General features: G+C 33.0%; 1 protein-coding gene and 1 pseudogene across 1 annotated transcript in view; both read right to left on the reverse strand.

Annotated features, from left to right (window-relative positions):
- PCDH15 (protocadherin related 15) overlaps window positions 1–19,809 on the reverse strand; it is an 807,822-nt gene that overhangs the window by 430,843 nt on the left and 357,170 nt on the right. The window contains exons 4-5 of the mRNA XM_060286024.1: window positions 16,293–16,453; window positions 2,052–2,207 (exon numbers count right to left, since the gene is read on the reverse strand). Of these exons, the coding sequence (XP_060142007.1) occupies window positions 2,052–2,207; window positions 16,293–16,453 (317 nt within the window). The remainder of the gene's footprint in view (window positions 1–2,051; window positions 2,208–16,292; window positions 16,454–19,809) is intronic.
- Window positions 11,084–12,126, reverse strand: LOC115857719 (myeloid leukemia factor 1-like; annotated as a pseudogene).

A 19,809-nucleotide genomic window follows, 5' to 3' on the forward strand; every position in this document is an offset into this window, starting at 1 on the left:
AGAATATATGACCACAGTAACAGTGGGATAGGATTGCCTCGGTTGTCTTTAGGAAATGCATTGAGAGAAAATCATAATTAGGCAGCTTTGTAAAGAAATCTTGCCTCTACAAATAATGTTTAAGATAAAATGTTTAATGTTTATATAAATTGTATCACTCTAACATTTATGCAGATGACATAGGAGTTTAGAGTTTGGAGAAACTGAAGATTGATCAATGTGTATAGCTGGGGATGAGTATAGAAATAAGAAATGGAAATAGATCATGTGTTAAATTTTAAAAGATGAATAAAACTTGGAGACTTGCAAGGTAGGGAAGATTCCATTCTAAGTAAACTGAACAGTGTGAGCAAAGCCAAAGAAATGAATATATTTGTAAGACATGAGGAAGTTAATCTGAACAGAATGAGGCAGTATCAGAGAGCAATTGAAGTTAAGAATACATTGACAAAAGATCAGATTATGGAAGGGTTTGAAAATCAGCCAGTGGAGATAGATGACATTTTTCCTGATAATAATGAGAAATTACACAATTTTTGAATAGGAGAGTGACACAATTAAAATAGTATTTGAAAAGGTTAGTTTTTAGCAAGGTGCTGAAAAAAATTGGAGGGGGAGTGGAAGTAGTCAAATTACATAGGATACTTTGAATTCAAATTGAACATTATACATTTCTTTATGAAAAATGAACTAAAGACATGTATCCAACAACAGTTAAACATGGTACAGGAATGGATTTTAAAATTAGATATGTTGCCTAAGATAACTCATCTATTAGTTTATACTCAAAGCTAGCACTCAAACAAAAAAAGCAAAATCTCATTCAAAAAGTATGCTTTAGATGCTAAAATAATTAATCATGTAACATGATTAATTACATTAATTAGCATTTGTCTGTTTTAGCAGAAGCCTATTAAGTAAAAGTTAGCTCAAAAAGGTCGAGCATTAACTAACAAGTAATTTCGCCTGTTAAACTTTAAAAAGCTTTTATTTCTTTTATTTATTATTTTGTTTTTAGTAATACAATCTAGAAAGTCTCAGATTACAGGAAACATAATTTCTTCAATTTTTAGTGAATAGAAGAATGTTGAGGTAAATAAGATACATTTTAAATAATTTCAAAAAGCATGTAGAAGTTATAGGCCCAATGCTGTGTTTAATACCCAAATTATACTGACTTCCTCCTATAAAGTAGGTACATATTTTAAGATAAAAAAAAAAGACATGGAGGTAAAGATGATTTGCTAAAGTATAGGCTATTAAAAATATAGTTCATTTTTGTGTCTAAAGTACACATAATAGATGATATTAGAGATACTTCAGAAATATTTTATGATTTTTTATAATATTTTATATTTTTTCTACAAAAAATTAATAGAGTAAGCACTATTTTTAAAAAATAACATAAAAAGTGTTCTTGGCCCATGGATTTTGGTTCAAAGGGAAAACAAAACAAAGTAAAACAAGAAACAACAAAAAAGCATGTTCTAATAAAAGCAATAATACTACTTTAAAAATATTTTTAAATAGTTTGATAAGGATTTTCTTATAAGAATTTAGCTTTGATTTATATTAAAATATTTTTAATATGCCAGAACTTGATTTTAAAATTGAGAAAATAACTTTAAATTAATAAAATCTCAAATACATATTTTCTTCTAGTATTGAATTACTGCTACCACCTCAGAGATACAAAACAAAAATCTGTCTCATTTTACAATGAGAATAAATAGCACCCATTGAGCCTCAGTAAGCGTGTATGTATTTAGATTCAGGCATTAAGTTGTTGAAGATGATTAAAAAATGCCAACATTTTGGCCATTATTATAAATAAAGCAATTTTTTTCCTGTAGCAAAGTGAATTCCTGAAATTGTATCAGAAGTCACTCAGACCTTATTTCTTCTAAAGCACTATTTTTTAAAATGTTTTCTTGATATTTTTAAACAGTTAAGATTGTTACTATAGAGGAATAATTTCAAAATATTTAAAATATACAGTCAATTACATATATCAATAAAAAGGAAGCAGAGAGTAGTGGATAGAAACTGACCTCATTCACTGTGGCGTAGTAGCTTTCATGCTTGAATGTGGGTGAGTTGTCATTTCTGTCTCTCACCACGATTCGAACTTCATGGTAGATAACAGTACCCACTTTTTTGTTGATGCACTGAACCTGTACCACGATGGAGTGTATGTTCATTGGAGGCTGCAACACAGAAATTGCATCTTTTTAAAAAAATAATTGAAACTGAAGCATCTCATTACTGTCAAAGTATTTGTTTAATAAAATCTTCTATGTTTATTCACTTTTAAATGATAGTAATCTATAAAAATTGATCCATTTTGCCTTATTTTAAGGAAAAGTGAAGACAATCATGATTATTTCATTGCTTAATTTTCAAAATATAGGGTCTGAGGTAGTATTATGTTCATAATTAGAAAACTGGTGACGAACACAATCACAAAATTAATGTCTGATATTTGATGGCATGCCACAAATTTTGTCCTTCCAAAAGTCAAAGAAGCAATGACATAAACTTCTAATTTATAAAAACAATGTATTAATGATAATATACATAGGATAGAGAGACTGTATAACATGGTATATCACTTGTTTAAATCTATATTTTTGCTAAAATATTAAACATTCATATCTGATAAAAACTAAAATATAGATAACCAAAAGAAGAGAATCCATTCACAACCCAATCAAACTTCCTAATTCTATACAGTTAGATGTTTATTTTGCTAATCTTTCCCTCTTTCCAAATATACATCTGTTTTATACACACATATACACACACACACACACACACACACACACGTGAATATCATCCCATGTTTGCAAATACAGATTTTCTATAGCACTTTGATGTATACTACTATGAAGCTATATTTTGTATTCCATCATAAGTCTATAGCATAGTTGGTCTAAGTAAAAACTTATAATGAGATGTTTATTATTGTCAATTTTTGTCATTACAAGCAAAATGTTTATATCTTGGTAAACATACTGTACATAAATATGTGCTAACTTTAATTATTTTTTATGATAAATTCTTATAAGGGGAGAATTGTCATCAAGGGGGCATTTATTACTCAGGTGCTATGATGAAGGGCTTGCAGAAGTGGGATACACACATCTCTGACTCTAGAGTTAAAGTGTTTAACACCACAGAAGATTTCTTTGTGATTTTTAAAATATTTTTGAGTTTATAAAATTTTCTTTACATATAATTCTATCAGTATGATCTATTCTGACCACCCTATTTAGAATGCCATGCCTCCAGTCTGCTCTGTCCTTTCAACTTTCCCCCTATTTATTTACTGTTTTTACTACATTTCTCATGCATCACATGGCATATTACACATTTTATATATTTGTTTGAGTTTGTCTCCCTTTACTATACTGGAAGCTTCATAAAGCCTGGGGTGTTATTTTGGTCATAACTAAATCTCTCTACCCAGTAACTAGCACTGTGTCTAGAACAGATGACTGAGTACTACCCGAGTTGTACTGCTGTGCTTCTAGCCTTAGTTCCACAACCTACTAATTGTATGATCTAGATGCAAACTCTCTCTGTGCTTAGTTTATTCACTTCTAAAAATGGGGATAATACTAAACACTGACATGACATAATCATCATAAGTATTATATGAGCTTACCATGTGCTAGGCACATATTAACACATAACAGATGTAAATTATTTTTTACTTATAAAAAGCTAAATATCCAAAAAAGTAAAAAAACATGAATCTAAAAAAAACTACTGACAATCTTGAATTATAAAACAAATTATTAAATATTTGGATTAAAACCAATTTAAAGATATAGCAATGATTACTGGAACTTAGGGTAGGTTCATTAAAAATGTCACATTTCTAATGAGTAGAATGTTGTAGAAACTATACCTAACCTGAAGAAAACACTGTTTAATATCAAGATATTTTTATGGCCAATAAAGAGAAATGCAATCAAATTGTATTGTACCTGGCTGAATAATTGTATCTAGAAAGAATAACTTGAAGCATCATTATCATATGGAGGAAGGTCTCTAGTGAAGTACGATACAGATCTGAGTTCTAATGTCTGCCCCAATTCACTTTTAATCACTGACATATATAAATGTATTAAAGCCATGTGTGTAAAATCTGTGAATGCTACAAAGTTCAGAAGGATATATACTACATTTAATGATAAAAGACAAGGTTCAAAATAATTTTATCAGAATAATAAGTATCAAAAATCTACACTTCTACAATAATAAATTTAAATAATCTTATTTGTATTAGGAAAAAAGTTAATTGCCCAAATATAGTAATAAGTGGCTACAAACATTAATATGAAAATATAATTGTAAACTTTTGAGTTTTAAAAAATTTTGAGTTGGCATGTAAAGATGAGTTTACATGCCAACACTGTAAATGGACTACTAGAATAATACTACAAACTACTTCATATGCATTAATAATAGATGAAGAGATAGGTGGATTACAATAAGCACCATTTTATGGCCAAATTGGAAGTGAAGTCTAATCATCCTGAGAATGTGTGATAAAATTTGAGATGTTTAAACTAAAAATCACAAGATTCATCAGACATCTGAATGGTTGTTATGAAAAGATAAATTAGTTTATTCATTGTAGTCTCAGAGTATAGAAATAAGAAAAATAAATAAAAAGTATTACAAAGCATATGTTTTCAATGTAAGTCGAGATTTTCTATTAATCCAAAGTGGGTCAGAATAGAATGGACTATCCAAAAAATTAAGCCCCATCACTGAAAATCTGCAAGCTTGAGACTAAAATATAACTTAAAAAGACTAGGTCTTAGAAATATTCTGGAAAGAATTTAAATTATATGACCTCCATTTTTTACTACCAGTTTTAAAGTCTTTGCTTTAATAGGCTTTTTAAGTACTGCATATTTCAATTGTAAAGTAAAAAACAATAAATACTTCTACTATTAGCCCTTGGCACACCTCTCAGAAGACAATCAGGTGACAATTTATGTTCTTCTAAAGTTATTTATCTTATAAATATTGTGAGAGAGACCTATAAAACCATTCCATATCAACTTCTAATTCTATAGTAAGTGTTAGCATGGGACAGAAAAGTCACAACCTTTGTAAGTAGAGGATCAGATGTAGTGTGCTGCGACTCAGCGCCACTTACTTGCACTAAGTGCCCATAGATTAGATATAACCAGGTCACCTGGAACTCTTGTCACTGTCAACTTTAGTCCCCTATGCAACTGTTAGTAGCATGGATAGAACTTAGCTTGCAATAAATTCCAACCATAATGGATCATGATGAAGGCAAGAATTCCCTGTGGCTAATATACAGCATTCACTGTAATCTCACGTTGGAATAGAATCTATTCTGCTCTGTAACAAGGTCATAAATATACCAAAGACAGTTCCACCAAGTCTATTAGTGAGAGTTTAGGGAATCTAAAATGCTTAGGAATGTTTTAGGGAAGTTTTGGTTTATTTTTAATAACTGGGTGGCAAAAATAAGTCATGGCAATTCTTTCTCTGATTCTCTTAAATTGCTTCATTCATGAAACAAATCAGAAAAAAAAATGCTGTGTATAAACTGTTTGGGGGTAATTATTAGGGTGATTACCATTCATATATACCTAGACATGCAAACTATTGTCCAAATTTAAAAACAATTGTTCAGCATAGTACTCTGAATGTATATTTGCATATCTGTATATTAGTACACATGTGTGAATACATTTTGACATACATAGATAAAGTTCAGGAATGATATGTACCAACAGTTGATGAAGGTTATCTTTGAAAAGTAAGGCCAAGAGTAAAAAGTAGGTGAAGAATTTTTTTCCAATAAATATGTATGAATTTTTTAATTTGAAAAACATTTATTACATTTTTCAATCACTTAAGTTGCAACATGCAAAGTGAAGCTTTTATAAATAATTTATTGATGCAAACAGTGTAGATTATAGCATACATATTCAGTCTAAGGAGAACTGAGTTTTTTCTAGAAGCTACATTATTTGGATTGCTTAATAAATAAATGTTTAGCAAACCTGAATAAGAACTGATTTTATTTTTCATAAAGCAAAGGCAAATGTTATTCACTCCTCACAGGAATGGAAGTTTTTTATCATGATTTTTCTTCCTATATAAATACTATTTTTACAAAATAAAAAGTCTTCATTACTTTAAAAATAAACTGGAGGACAGTGAAAAGAAATAAGACCCAGTATGTTGTAGAAATACTTTTTAAACAATGAAACAAAAGTTAACATAAATGGCTGGCCAGAGTTATAAGTGTACTTCATAAATTAAGCTTTCAAAATAAATGGTATATTTAAAGAAGTTGCCTAAAGAAGAAAGTACGGATTTGAAAATATTGTTAGGTATATGTAATATTTAGAAATGTGTAGGTTTTTCGCAATCAGTTATTAAGGACACTAAGTTTATTTAATTGTACTTATTTTATGCAAAGTTCAACATGGGTTGGGATTAATAAGACACAGTCCTTTTACATTAAGCAAATCCTGTAAAACTGATATGAGATGAATATAGATAACTATAATGTGAGTCAAAAAAGAGTTCTGAAGGCATTCCCTGGCAGTCCAGTGCTTAGGACTTGGTGCCTTCACTGCTGGGGCCTGAATTCAATCCCTGGTTGGAGAACTAAGATCCTACAAACTACATGGCACACCCAAAAAAAAAAGAGTTTTGAAGGCTTAGGAGTTTGGAGTAAGAAATTATGTACCAGTGTTACTATTAGGAAATATTTTATGTAGAGAGTAGAAATTTAAGACATGTTTTGGTAGTAGATAACATTTAACTGATGGTAATGGATAAAGGTAATTTCAAAGTATAGGTTCAAAAGAGTATCAGGGTAGGCATGATAAGAAAAAGTTAGATTATGTTGAGGGAACAGCAATTAGTTCAGTTTTCCTAGATTAGAGAATATATGTTTCTAAATAAAAGGAAAAGAGATAGGCTGCAGGTTGAATCTAGGAAACCTCGAGGGACAGTTTGCACTGAGAATTCATCTACCAATAAGGTCATAACTGTGCTTTGAGACACTAAAACTGGAGAAGGTTGAATCGTGAAATATAGTAAGGAGAACTATTAGGAGATTTTTCCAAAGTCAAGTGAGAACTAAGAGGGGCTGTCCTGGAGTTATGCTGATGGATGCAAATGCAAGACATACTGTGGAGATAAAAGTACAAAACTTAGTAGTTAAATGGATATTGGCCTGGAAATAGAAGTCAAAGCTCTTTGTGCATTTACCAATTTAAAATCCAAAAGAAGAGATGTTAAGATATTCAGCATGTTCCATGCTCTTGAATTCTAAGAATTAATATAGTTAAAATGGCCATACTACCCAAAGCAATCTACAGGTTTATTGTGATCCCTATGAAATTACCCATGACATTTTTCACAGAACTGGAACAAACTATCCTAAAATTAATATGGAACCATAAATGCCCCAGAATTGCCAAAGCAATTCTTAGGAAAAAGAACAAAGCAGGAGGCATAACCCCCCCAGACTTCAGACAATACTACCAAGCTTCAGTAATCAAAACAGCATGGTATTGACACAAAAACAGACATACGGATCAATGGAACAGAACAGAGAGACCAGAAATAAACCCATACACCTATGGACAATTCATCTTCAACAAAGAAGGCAAGAATATAAAATGGGGAAAAGAGTCTCTTTAGCAAGTGGTGTTGGGAAAGTTGGACAGCCACATGTAAATCAATGAAGGTAGAACACACCGTCACACCATACAGAAAAATAAACTGAAAATGGCTTAAAGACTTAAATATAAGACATGACACTATAAAACTCCTAGAAGAGAACATAGGCAAAACATTCTCTGACATAAACTGTACCAATGTTTTCTTAGGTCAGTCTCCCAAGGCAATAGAAATAAAAGCAAAAATAAACAGATGGGACCTAATCAAACTTGCAAGCTTCTGTACAGCAAGGGAAACCATAAACAAAATTAAAAGGCAACCTACAGACCGGGAGAAAATATTTGCAAATAATGTGACAGACAAGGGCTTAATTTCCAAAATATACAAACAAATCATACAACTCAACAACAAAAAAACAAACAACTCAATTGAAAAATGGGCAGAAGACTAAATAGACATTTCTCCAAAGAAGACATCCAGATGGCCAACAGACACATAAAAAGATGCTCAGCATCACTAATTATTAGAGAAATGCAAACAAAAACTACAATGAGGTACCACCTCACACTGGTCAGAACAGGTATCATTAAAAAGTCTACAAATAATAAATGTTGGAGAGGGTGTGGAAAAAAGGGAACCCTCTTACACTGTTGATGGGAATGTAAATTGGTGCAGCCATTATGGAAAAGTGTATAGAGGGTTCCTCAAAAAACTAAAAATAGAGTTGCCATATGATTTAGCAATCCCACTCCTAGGCATATATCCAGACAAAACTATAATTCTAAAATATTCATGCACCCCTATTTTCATAGCAGCACTATATACAATAGCCTAGACATGGAAACAACCTAAATGTCCATCGACAGATAAATGGATAAAGATGCTGTGTGTGTGTGTGTGTGTGTATACACACACACACACACACACACACACACTGGAATATTATTCAGCCATTAAAAAGAATGAAACAATGTCATTTGCAGCAACATGGATGGACCCAGAAATTATCATACTAAGTAAAGTAAGTCAGAAAGAGAAAGACAAATACCATATGATATCACTTATATGTGGAATCTAAGTACAACAAAAATGAACATATCTATGAAACAGAAACAGACTCACAGACATAGAGAACAGACTTGTGGTTGCCAAGGGAGAGAGGGGTGGTGGAGGGAAGGATTGGGAGCTTGGGATTAGCAGATGCAAACTAGTATATAAAGGATGGATAAACAACGAGGTCTGACTGTATAGCACAGGGAACTATATTCAATATCCTGTGATAAACCAGAATGGAAAAGAATATGAAAAAGAATATATATATGTATAACTGAGTCACTTTGCTGTACAACAGAAATTAACACAACATTGTAAATCAACTATACTATACTTCCATAATTTTTTTAAAATGTTGGGATTGTTATGAACACAATTTTTCACTATTCAAATCTTTTAGAAGTTTGCCCAGAGTTTTGAGATAAGTATAACAGGACTGTGCCAGAGTTATATTTTTTATTGCAATTTGAATTATTGATTTTATTGTGACCACTATTATCCTATGTCCAATAGTGAATAGAGAATATTGCTCATGAGACAATAATTATAGACTTTAAATTAATAGACTTTAAAACAAAGAGTATAACAAAAGACAAAGGCATTACATGATGATAAAGAGGTCAACTAAATAAGATATAACATTTTTAAACATATATATACCTAAGAGTGCCTAAATATATAAAGCAAATATTAAAAGGCATAAATAGATAAATTAACACTAATACAATAATAGTAGAGGACTTTAATTCCCCACTTATATCAAATGGATATCATCCAGACAGAAATGCAAAAAGGAAACATTGACCTTAAATGACACATTGTATCACATGGACTAGATAGGTAGCAATAGAACATCCCATCCAGAGGAGCTAGATAGGTAGCAATAGAACATCCCATCCAGAGGAGCAGAATTACCTATTCTTTTAAAGTCCACATGGAACATTCCCCATAATAGATCACATGCTAGCCAAAAAACAAGTCTCAATAAATTTAATATTACTGAAATCATATTGAGTTATTTTCCCACAACAATTGTATGAAACTAGAAATCAATTACAGGAAGAAAACTGCAGAAAATACAAGCATGTGGAGACAACAACATGGTACTAAAAAAATAAGCAATAGGTCAACAAAGAAATCAAAGAGGAAATTTAAAAAAATGCCTTGAGAAGAATGAAAATATAAACACAACTTTCCAAAATCTATGGAACACAATAAAAACAGTTCTAAGAGGGAAATTTATATTGATACAGAAAAATATCAAATAAACAACCTAGTTTTACACCTAAAGGAATCAGAAAAAGAACAAAGCCCAAAATTATTAGACGAAAGGAAATGATAGAGATCAGAGTGGAAATAAATGAAATAGAGACTAAAGGGCAATAGAAAGAATAATGAAACTAAGAGCTGTTTTTTTAAAAGAAAACCAAAATTAATCTTTAGCCAGACTCATCAAGAGAAAAAGAGAGAGGGCCCAAATAAAGTAAATTAGAAATGAAAGAGGAGAATTTACAACTAATATCATAGAAATACAAACAATGATAAGAGACTACTATAGATAAGTTTATGTCAAAAACTGGACAACCTAGAAGACATAAACAAATTAGAAACATATAATCTTCCAAGACTGAATACGGAAGAAATAGAAAATATGAACAGACAAATTACTAGTGATGAAATTAAACGAATAATCAATAAACTCCCAACAAACAAAAGTATAGAACCAGAAAGCTTCACAAGGGAATTCTACCAAACATTTAAAGAGTTAATACCTATCCTTCTCAAACTATTCCAAGACAAAATACAAATGAAAGGAATGCTTCCAAACTCATTCTATGAGGCCAGCATTACCTTGATACCAAAACCAGACAAAGACATTATAAAAAGAGAAAATTAGAGGCCAATATTCCTGATGAACATAGATGCAAAAATTCTTAACAAAATATTAGCAAACTGAATTCAACAATATATTAAAAGGTTCATACATCATGATCAAGTGGGATTTATTCCAGGGATGCAAGGATGGTTCAATATTTGCAAATCAATCCAAATTATACACCATATTACCAAATGAAGGATAAAAATCATATGATCATCGCAATAGATACAAAAAAAGGATCTGACAAAATTCAACATCCATTCATGATTAAAAAAAAAAGACTCTCAACAAAGTTGGTAGATTGGTACTATAGCTCAACACAATGGCCAATTTTTTTTTTTTTTTGCTAAGAACATAGTATTGATTTAACAAGCGATTGGTCTTACATGTATTACTATGCACCATTACTTTCTCTGTTCAAACAACCAAAACTAAACAAATCAAATGCAATGCTATTTATTTTTTGTTGATTTTCACAGGTGATCCTTTGATGTTGAGTTTGTCCACAGAAACATTTGATCTTCTCCCACGTTCAATGGCTGGACTTAGATGAAATTTCTCCCTTCTTTTAAGTTCTTGGGATCCTGAATTCTCATGACCAATGCTTCACATCCTAGAGTTTTCTAGATTGCACCAGTGTCCCCTTGGTTGGTACTTCAGAATCTCATTTTGCCACTCATCATCAAAAGCATGAACATCACTTTCATTCATATTGATGAACTCTTGATTGACCTCTTTATCTCCAGTCTTGCTGTTCTTTGACTTTTTCTTTTCTTTTTTTTTTTTTTTGCGGTACACTGTCCTCTCACTGTTGTGGCCTCTCCCGTTGCAGAGCACAGGCTCCGGACACGCAGGCTCAGCGGCCATGGCTCACGGGCCCAGCTGCTCAGTGGCATGTGGGATCTTCCCGGACCGGGGCACGAACCCGTGTCCCCTGCATCGGCAGGCGGACTCTCAACCACTGCATCACCAGGGAAGCCCTATTCTTTGACTTTTTAATGACATGAGTTTGGTCATGAAGGTGATGACCAACAGCCATTTTTTCTAGTCCACTCTCAAGAATCTCTCAGTGCCCTCCTACTTTCTTTTATTCCTCCTGGAGCCCTGCGAGTTTGAGTTGAGGTCTGGAAAATCTTTGGTTGTTCATCTCCTACTTTGGAATAAGTCATAACTGAGGAAGAACTAAACAAATGTCCATTTGGATCCATTGAAAAGTGACCAAAGTTTCTTTGTAATTCCTGCATACTGTTTCGTATATTTAACATTATTTGGTCCATTGACTGAAGAGGGTTGACATCTGTACAAGTCAAGGAGTTTTCTCCATCCTCATATCCCGTACGGTTACAAGCTCTTCCTCTACCATCAGAGATGTTGAACATGTCTCTTCCAAAAGGTTCAGAAAAATTTCTCATCATCTGTCGCATACTTTCTCAGTGTGCCATGAACGAATCAGAGAAGAAGGGATCATCCTCAAAGCTGCTGCTCAGCATCCCAAACATCCTGGCTCTGTCTCAGGTGGCGACATTCACGGACAGACTGGAAAACGATGCAACTTGCCGCGGCCGCAGCCTGAGCCAGCCTGTTCAATAATGGCCATTTATGACAAACTCACAGCTAACATCATACCCAATGGTGAAAAGCTGAAAGCTTTTCCTCTAAGATCAAGAATAAGACAAGGGGGCTTCCCTGGTGGCGCAGTGGTTGAGAGTCCGCCTGTCGATGCAGGGGAGGCGGGTTCGAGACCCGGTCCGGGAGGATCCCACGTGCCTCGGAGCGGCTGGGCCTGTGAGCCATGGCCGCTGGGCCTGCGCGTCCGGAGTCTGTGCTCCGCAAAGGGAGAGGCCACAGCAAGTGGGAGGCTCGCGTACCGCAAAAAAAAAAAAAAAAAAAAAAAGAATAAGACAAGGATGCTACTCTCACCACTTTTGTTCAACATAGTATTGGAAGTCCTAGTGCCAGCAATTAGACGAGATAAAATAAATAAAAGATATCCAAATTGGAAGGGAAGAAGTAAAACTGTCACTATTTGCAGATGACATAATACTATATGTAGAAAACACTAAAGACTTCACAAAAAAATTACTATAACTAATAAATAAATTCAGTACAGTTTCAGGATACAACAAATTTAATATACAGAACACTGTTTCATTTCTATACATTAATAATGAACTATCAGAAAGAGAAATCAAGTAAACGATCCTACTTACAACTGCATTAAACAGAATAAATACCTAGGAATAAATTTAACCAAGGAGATGAAAGATCTGTACTCTGAGAACTCTAAGATGTTGATGAAAGAAATGGAAGATGACACAAATAAAAGGAAAGATATACCTTTTTTGTGGACTGGAATAATTAATATTGTTAAAATGCCCATACTATCTAAAGCAATCTACAGATTCAACACAATCCCTATCAAAATAATCATGGCATTTTTCACAGAACTAAAACAAATAATCTAAAAATGTGAAAAGGGGATGATATCAGAATAAAATGAATACACTTAACTTTGGGGGAAAAATCACTCCTGTTTTATTTTGTTTCATTTTTCTCATGTTACTATAGACATGTGCTAAATTTTAAAGACTGGCCCTTTACCTATATATTTATCTCTAAATCTACTGCACAGTTTATGAAAGAAAATACTGAATTAGCAAAACTTTGTTTCCTTTCAGCTCTAACATTCAATAATTCTGTAAAGCATCTATACTCAGCTAACTTTAAATGATACTGTATTAAAAATACGTGCTCTATCTAGTTAATCTTGCCTTGATCTTACATTTGATATTACTATCTGGCTTTTCCTCTCTTCTTCCTGATTTCTCTGTCAGTGAGGGCTCCACCACCTTAATTTTGTAACAGAAACCATTTAATCTCACACTTTCAATTTCTGGATTGAGGGCATTCTTAATTAACATTATTATTTTTTACCCTGAACTGAAAGCATTTTCCTCATCAACCTTTCTCAACTAATGCTGCCAGGAAAGAAAATAAAGGCATAACGTCTTATTATTTATCTGTCACTCCTTCATGGTCACAAATTCTATTTGGAAAAAAAAAAAAAAGCTGCAAAGTGCCCCTACTCATAGAAGGCCCGGCCCAAATCCTGTGTCTATTTTAATTCCGGTTTTGTAAGTCCCACCACCCTGTAAGAGTACTTGTACAAAATGGCAAACTTAGATCTTTGTCATGACGTTCTTTAACTATACAGGCTTGAATTCACTTAGATAAATAATTGTATATTTATCTAGATAATTATATATAATTATAAATAAATTATCTAAATAATTAGATAAATGTTTAGAACATATTTTATTTACTATCTTGTCATTATTTCAATAAGTTGATTTGCCAATTGGTAAATACATTGCAAATATGTAAGCATATTTTTGTTTTCTTTTGTTTTGTTTTTCTTTACAGATTTCCCTCTGCCATATTCATTTAACATTTAATATTCTTTAGGTGTCCTATTCTCCAGCATCTTTAGCTAATTTCAGGTAGGTGTCCAATGACAACACTTTAATTTGTAAAACATCTTTTCAAGTTTAACTTAACCATAGCATTTCTAATCCAAAAGAACATTTTAAATGGAAAGGAAATTATTTTTGATTATTGTCTTAAAAAAAAAGCCTGGATGGTTCTTTAAATGATACGTGTGCACATTTTTGTAATTATTTCTTTCAGGTCAAATCAATTTTTAAGTGTATTCCCATGATACTATTTCAGTTTGCCCAATGTCCAATAAATGCTGCCCTTATCAGAAATTAAAAAACAATAATACCAAGGAAACAGATAAGTATCTTAAAAAGTGAAGATGATTTTTGGTAATTAAAACAATGTTGTAGGTTGGAGACATGGAATGCATTTTATGAATACTGAAGGTTATCTTTTCCTTTGTCTCATAAATCAGACCTAGAACTTATGCTTTTTAATATCAAATTGAGAAAAAAAACTGATTCCAAAAAGAAAGTAATTTACCAGTAAACAAGTAAATTATCATAGTCATAGGTGATTTTAAAAAAGGAAACAAAATATAAAATGACAGTGGCCTAAAATAGATAAATATTCTATAATTCTCCAAACATGTTACATTATAAAATTCGTATGACTTGGATATGAGTATTCCTACTTAAAGCCAGTAAAGGATGCCTTGTGGGGAGTGGGAAGAACAAGTAAAGGGGGTCAACCATACGATGATGGATGATAACTAGACTTGTGGTGGTGATCACTCTGTAGTGTAAACAGATTTTGAACTATAATGCTGTACACCTGAAACCAGGTGTAATATAATATAGTATGATGTAATTTAAAAAAAGAAGGATGCCTGTGAGTAACACAGCTTGGGGAGACTCTTGCACCTTGCCAGTTTGTGCCGTTATCCAAACTGCTTTCATAAAAGCAAGACTTATTATAAGATAACTTAAGATAAGGCAAGATAAATTCTAAGATAACAACTGTCCTTATTCCGTTTTACGCCTTCTTAACCACCCAGACAAAACTGTAAATTGTGGGGTGTGAAAAATGTTGCCATGATGAAACGACATAGTGAGTGAGGGCAATGATGGAGATGGGAACAGCATCAAGGATGACTTTTTCCCCCCTAGGTTGAGCCAACAGACTCATTCCTGTTCTCCACTGATATCCTCCTCTCACATCTGTCCCCACTGCTCAGTCAGCTGAATTATGGGCCTCCCCAAGTGTACAGGGCAGCCCATGCTGGTGGGAGAGTCCTATTACTGCCCACCTCAATACAAAGCTCTTAAAGGCTCTGAATTTTAGATATGAAATAGATTAGGGATCATCTACTTCACACATATTTAAAGTGAATCATAAATCCCGAACACTGTGGTGATATGATTCAGGTTCCCTAGGTTGAATATCTGACATTTCGATTTTATAAAGTGGAAATTTGGGAGTTGGCATGTTTAGATGTACTTCTCAAGTTTTCCCAAGGTCCTGTACAATTACTGGTTATAACACCCACACACATACATACACACACTTTTCTCTGCACTCAAGACTAGAATGCAAATAAGTGAGACTAAAGTTACATTACTGAGCTACTTAAATCTACTCAAGTTTTTTAACTTTTTCAGAAAGAAGACATTTAACTTTGGGTATTTAGGTATTATTAATACCTAACTACTTAGGTCATACTACCTGAGAGCAACTGGACTGGGACACTGCCAGGAAACTTCTGCTCACCTTCTTTTCATTTTTTTCAGCTCTATAAGCACATTGCCATTCATCTCTCAATGAACACTTACTGCTTGAAGAGCACCCGCCTGTTAGTAGTTCAACTAAAGTTTCTGTCCTCAAGCCAACATGTAGTTGTACTCTCAAATTCTGCCATGAATTGGGCTGTGCGTATCCTGCTTTTCCAAGGTTACCACCCCTTTATTCTGAGCACTCTGTTCTCTCCTTATTCAGAAGTCTGACAAGCTTCCAGGATGTCAGAAGAGGAATACAATGGTTCTCTCAGACACAGATGGTTCCTCTTTCTTTTTCTTCTTTCAAGGAGTTAAAAAAAATGTTTTTGTTGATGAACACAGAAAATAAACTCAAATTATATAACAAAAATTTGATATATCAACAAATACATGCAGATATTTAAATGATGATTAAGTTGTAACAGAGGGACAAAGAAAAAAAATGTACTAACATCTCTATCCAGAACTCTGCCCGTGCTGTTCAGGAAAAGCATTTGTTTAACAGGATCCAGCAATACCCAATAATCCACGTTGTCCTTTAAAGAAAGTTCTATGGTTGGCTCTGGTCCTCCAGCAGTCCCTTTGATCAGCATGTTATCCACCAGAATAGTACCTGCAAACCAAAGAGAATTACTTGAAAATATATTCTACCTGTATGCATTCTTTAACAAAGATCATATGCTTAAACCCCAGCTGACTTGCAAATCTGTTTCAAACCGAAGATATTCAACTTTATATCTGTCATGATATAGAAAATGTCCTGCTTCAAAAAGGCAAAAATACCTTTATAATGCTATTTATAAATGATATTTTGGGGAGATGAGGTGGGAGACAGATTCAAACACTTGGTGAGTCTCATCATCTATTTCTTGCATCCTTTTAACAGCATGAATCTGTTCCCCGCCCTGTCCATCACTTCTCGCAGGAGTTATCACTGAATTTTATCCTGAACAAAAGGAAAGCCTATAATAACAGAGGCTGATACTTCAATTCACTCAGTAAGACTTCTGATATGAAAAGAGATATCCTGAAAATAAGAGAAAGGAAGAGATAAAGAAGTAGCAGAGACTCCCATGGTGAGAACTGCTTCTTCATCTTTTATCTTAGAGCAAATCCATAAACCATAAATCTTAATGTGAAAGATAAAACTAGTGTTCAGATACACAATAGAAGCCATTCTTCTCTAAGACATGTCTGGGGTACTCAACTAGAACAACATACTATTTTAATGTGACATTTCAATGTTTGCTTTCTTATTATTCTTTCCGTAGGCTGAATTGTAGACACTTGTTGAGTAAGAGCTGAAGCGAGAGATCTCTAATCTCTCCAACTCTGTTAAAGATTCCGTCTATTTTAAAAATTGAATGCAAACAGCACTGATGCAATTCAAATCCCCTCTTTTTTCCCATGCTGCAATGATCCCTTTGACAAACAATAATGTACTATAGCTTACAGCAATCATTTTCAGCTGATCCATTTTACTAAACTTATGGTATAAAGAAGAGATGTGGCCATGCAAATAAAATGTACCCTCCTAAGGACATTAGAATAAATGGCACATATCTAGAAAATTCATTGCCTTAGGATAGCATACAAGAATATATAATCTATAAATATGAATCTAGCTTGAAGAATAATAATACAATATGTATTGCTGCATTTTCATAAGGCACAAAATTGGCTTCAATATTGTATCATTGCACAATTACAAATAAAAGGCGGGGACTCTGGAAGATTTTTCTCAGCAAGTTAATAATAATAATAGTAATAATAATAATCTATAATATCTCTTTATCATGTTATTACTAATGAGCTTTATCTCACTAGGGAATGTTGAAATGAACCATTCTTTTATAACAATATATCTAAATAATGTTTAAATACACACTCACACACATACTTTTCTAAATGGCAGATTATTTACTTCTACTGTTTCACATACTAGTACACATATATGTAAATATATGAGCGAAACTGATCCTGCCATTTTTCTACTCAACTAGCAAATATATAATCTACAGATATTACATCCAAAAGTATAGATCAGACAATGATGGCATTTTCTGGTCTACAAATATGTTCTAGGCCTGAGTATACACTCTTTTACAAATACTTCACACAACTAACCTTTGAAAAATTATTTGGCCTGTGTTTTCAATATGTAATTAAGAAATTAAAGGGGATTATATTTTCTGATTAAGAAAAAAATAAAGTATAATAAGTAGGTCAACTAACATTAACATTTATGCCTTGACTCATAATGCATAACAGCAGTAATAGCAGGTCTTTCTCTAGTGTACATACACTCTATGCAGGTTCACGAAGGGAAGGCATAATAAACAATGGTTGAAATCAGGAAAAAGGAATTCACTTAGTTTGACACTCATGTCATAGAAGTGAAGAGAGCTGGCCCTGGAACTGACAAGAGTTAGAATCTAATCCTGGATCCACAATTTAAGAGCCATGTGAAAGTGGACAGATTACATAACTACTCACCTTCAATTTCTCTCTTCTACAAAATCAAAAATCAATACCACAATGGAAGAGGTATTTTTTATTATAGCACCATATGTATGCAGTTGAAAAAAAACTTGTATTCTTGTATCGAAAGCACTAACGAAAGCTGAAACAGTCACAATCAAAATACTAGCACAGTTAAGTATTTAATGATATTTTCTTCAAGCATCATAGTCAATATTTACAGCCTTAAATATTGGGGTTTATGCTTCTTCCTTCAAGAAGTAGGTATTGAGGGTCATTTGCTTCTAAATGCAGATTTTTTTCAATGAAATTGAAAATTCGATCCAGCATTTAGCTTTCTTCATTAATCTATTGTTTTAAACTCAGAAAAAAATTTCACACCTCCTTCATCTGTACCCACAGCTTCTCCATATTAACATATTATCAATCATAACCACTAATGTAAACTCTACTTGCATTAAATAAAGGTGCTGCAGATCTTCAGCTTTTTTCTTAAGATCTGCTTACATAGCTATTTATTTTTAACTGTGATAAAAATGTGCCCAGAATATGTTAAAACATAAATATACTGTAAAATAACATATTAATCAATAAAATCCCTTCCTTATACCAACTCCATTCCCCTATTTACCAATGTGTATAAGATAATTTGCATCAAAGAAGAGCTGTTGGGTTGATCTGATAATGAGATAATCTGATAAATGAGATAATGCATGTGAAGTACTGATTGCAGTCCCTGGTATAGAATAAGCAATTGACAAATGTGAATTATGTTTATTGTTGTTAATGTTATTAATTATATTATATATATTTATATTATATTAACTCCATTTTGGAAGCAAAAGCATTTGAAACTAAAGCAAAATGACTTATTTTATGTCCCAGAAGTTTTTACAAACCAAGTCTACTCTTCATGTCACAAAGCTAAGGCATGTGTGGCAAGCCATCTGAAGAATTCATAGGGGCCCAAAGGATTTGAATGCAAAGTAATCTCTCTGGGAAGTTAGAAGGTAGGGAGAGAATGCTCACTATAGGTGAACTTGTAAAGATAATTCTTTGTCTCTGGTGATGGCAATCCATCCAAGGATTGATAGGCAATCCCTGCTATCACTAGGGAGTGACCCACTCTTTCCACTTTCTAACTTCACACAATTTTGATTTTGCTCATAGAAACTAAAATTAGATTTGATGGCAAGAAAAGGATCTTATTCACAAATTCATAGTAGTAGTGATCTTTAGCTTGAACACTTTTTACTCATCCCCAGCACACATTTGGTTCTGTTAGGGACCACACACACACAGACACACACACGTTTATTATAGGAACTAACTCATAACTGGATATTTAATATATTCCTGAATATTGTATTTGCTTCTTTAAATAGGCAGTTATAACACAAGTGGGTTACTTTCTAAAAATGCTATGGAGGGTGGCAGTGGGGAGAGGGGTCCATTGCCTTTCTAATTAACCTAATTCAATGACTCTGA

The sequence above is a fragment of the Globicephala melas genome, chromosome 16, assembly GCF_963455315.2.
Source record: "Globicephala melas chromosome 16, mGloMel1.2, whole genome shotgun sequence".
Lineage (NCBI taxonomy): Eukaryota > Metazoa > Chordata > Mammalia > Artiodactyla > Delphinidae > Globicephala > Globicephala melas.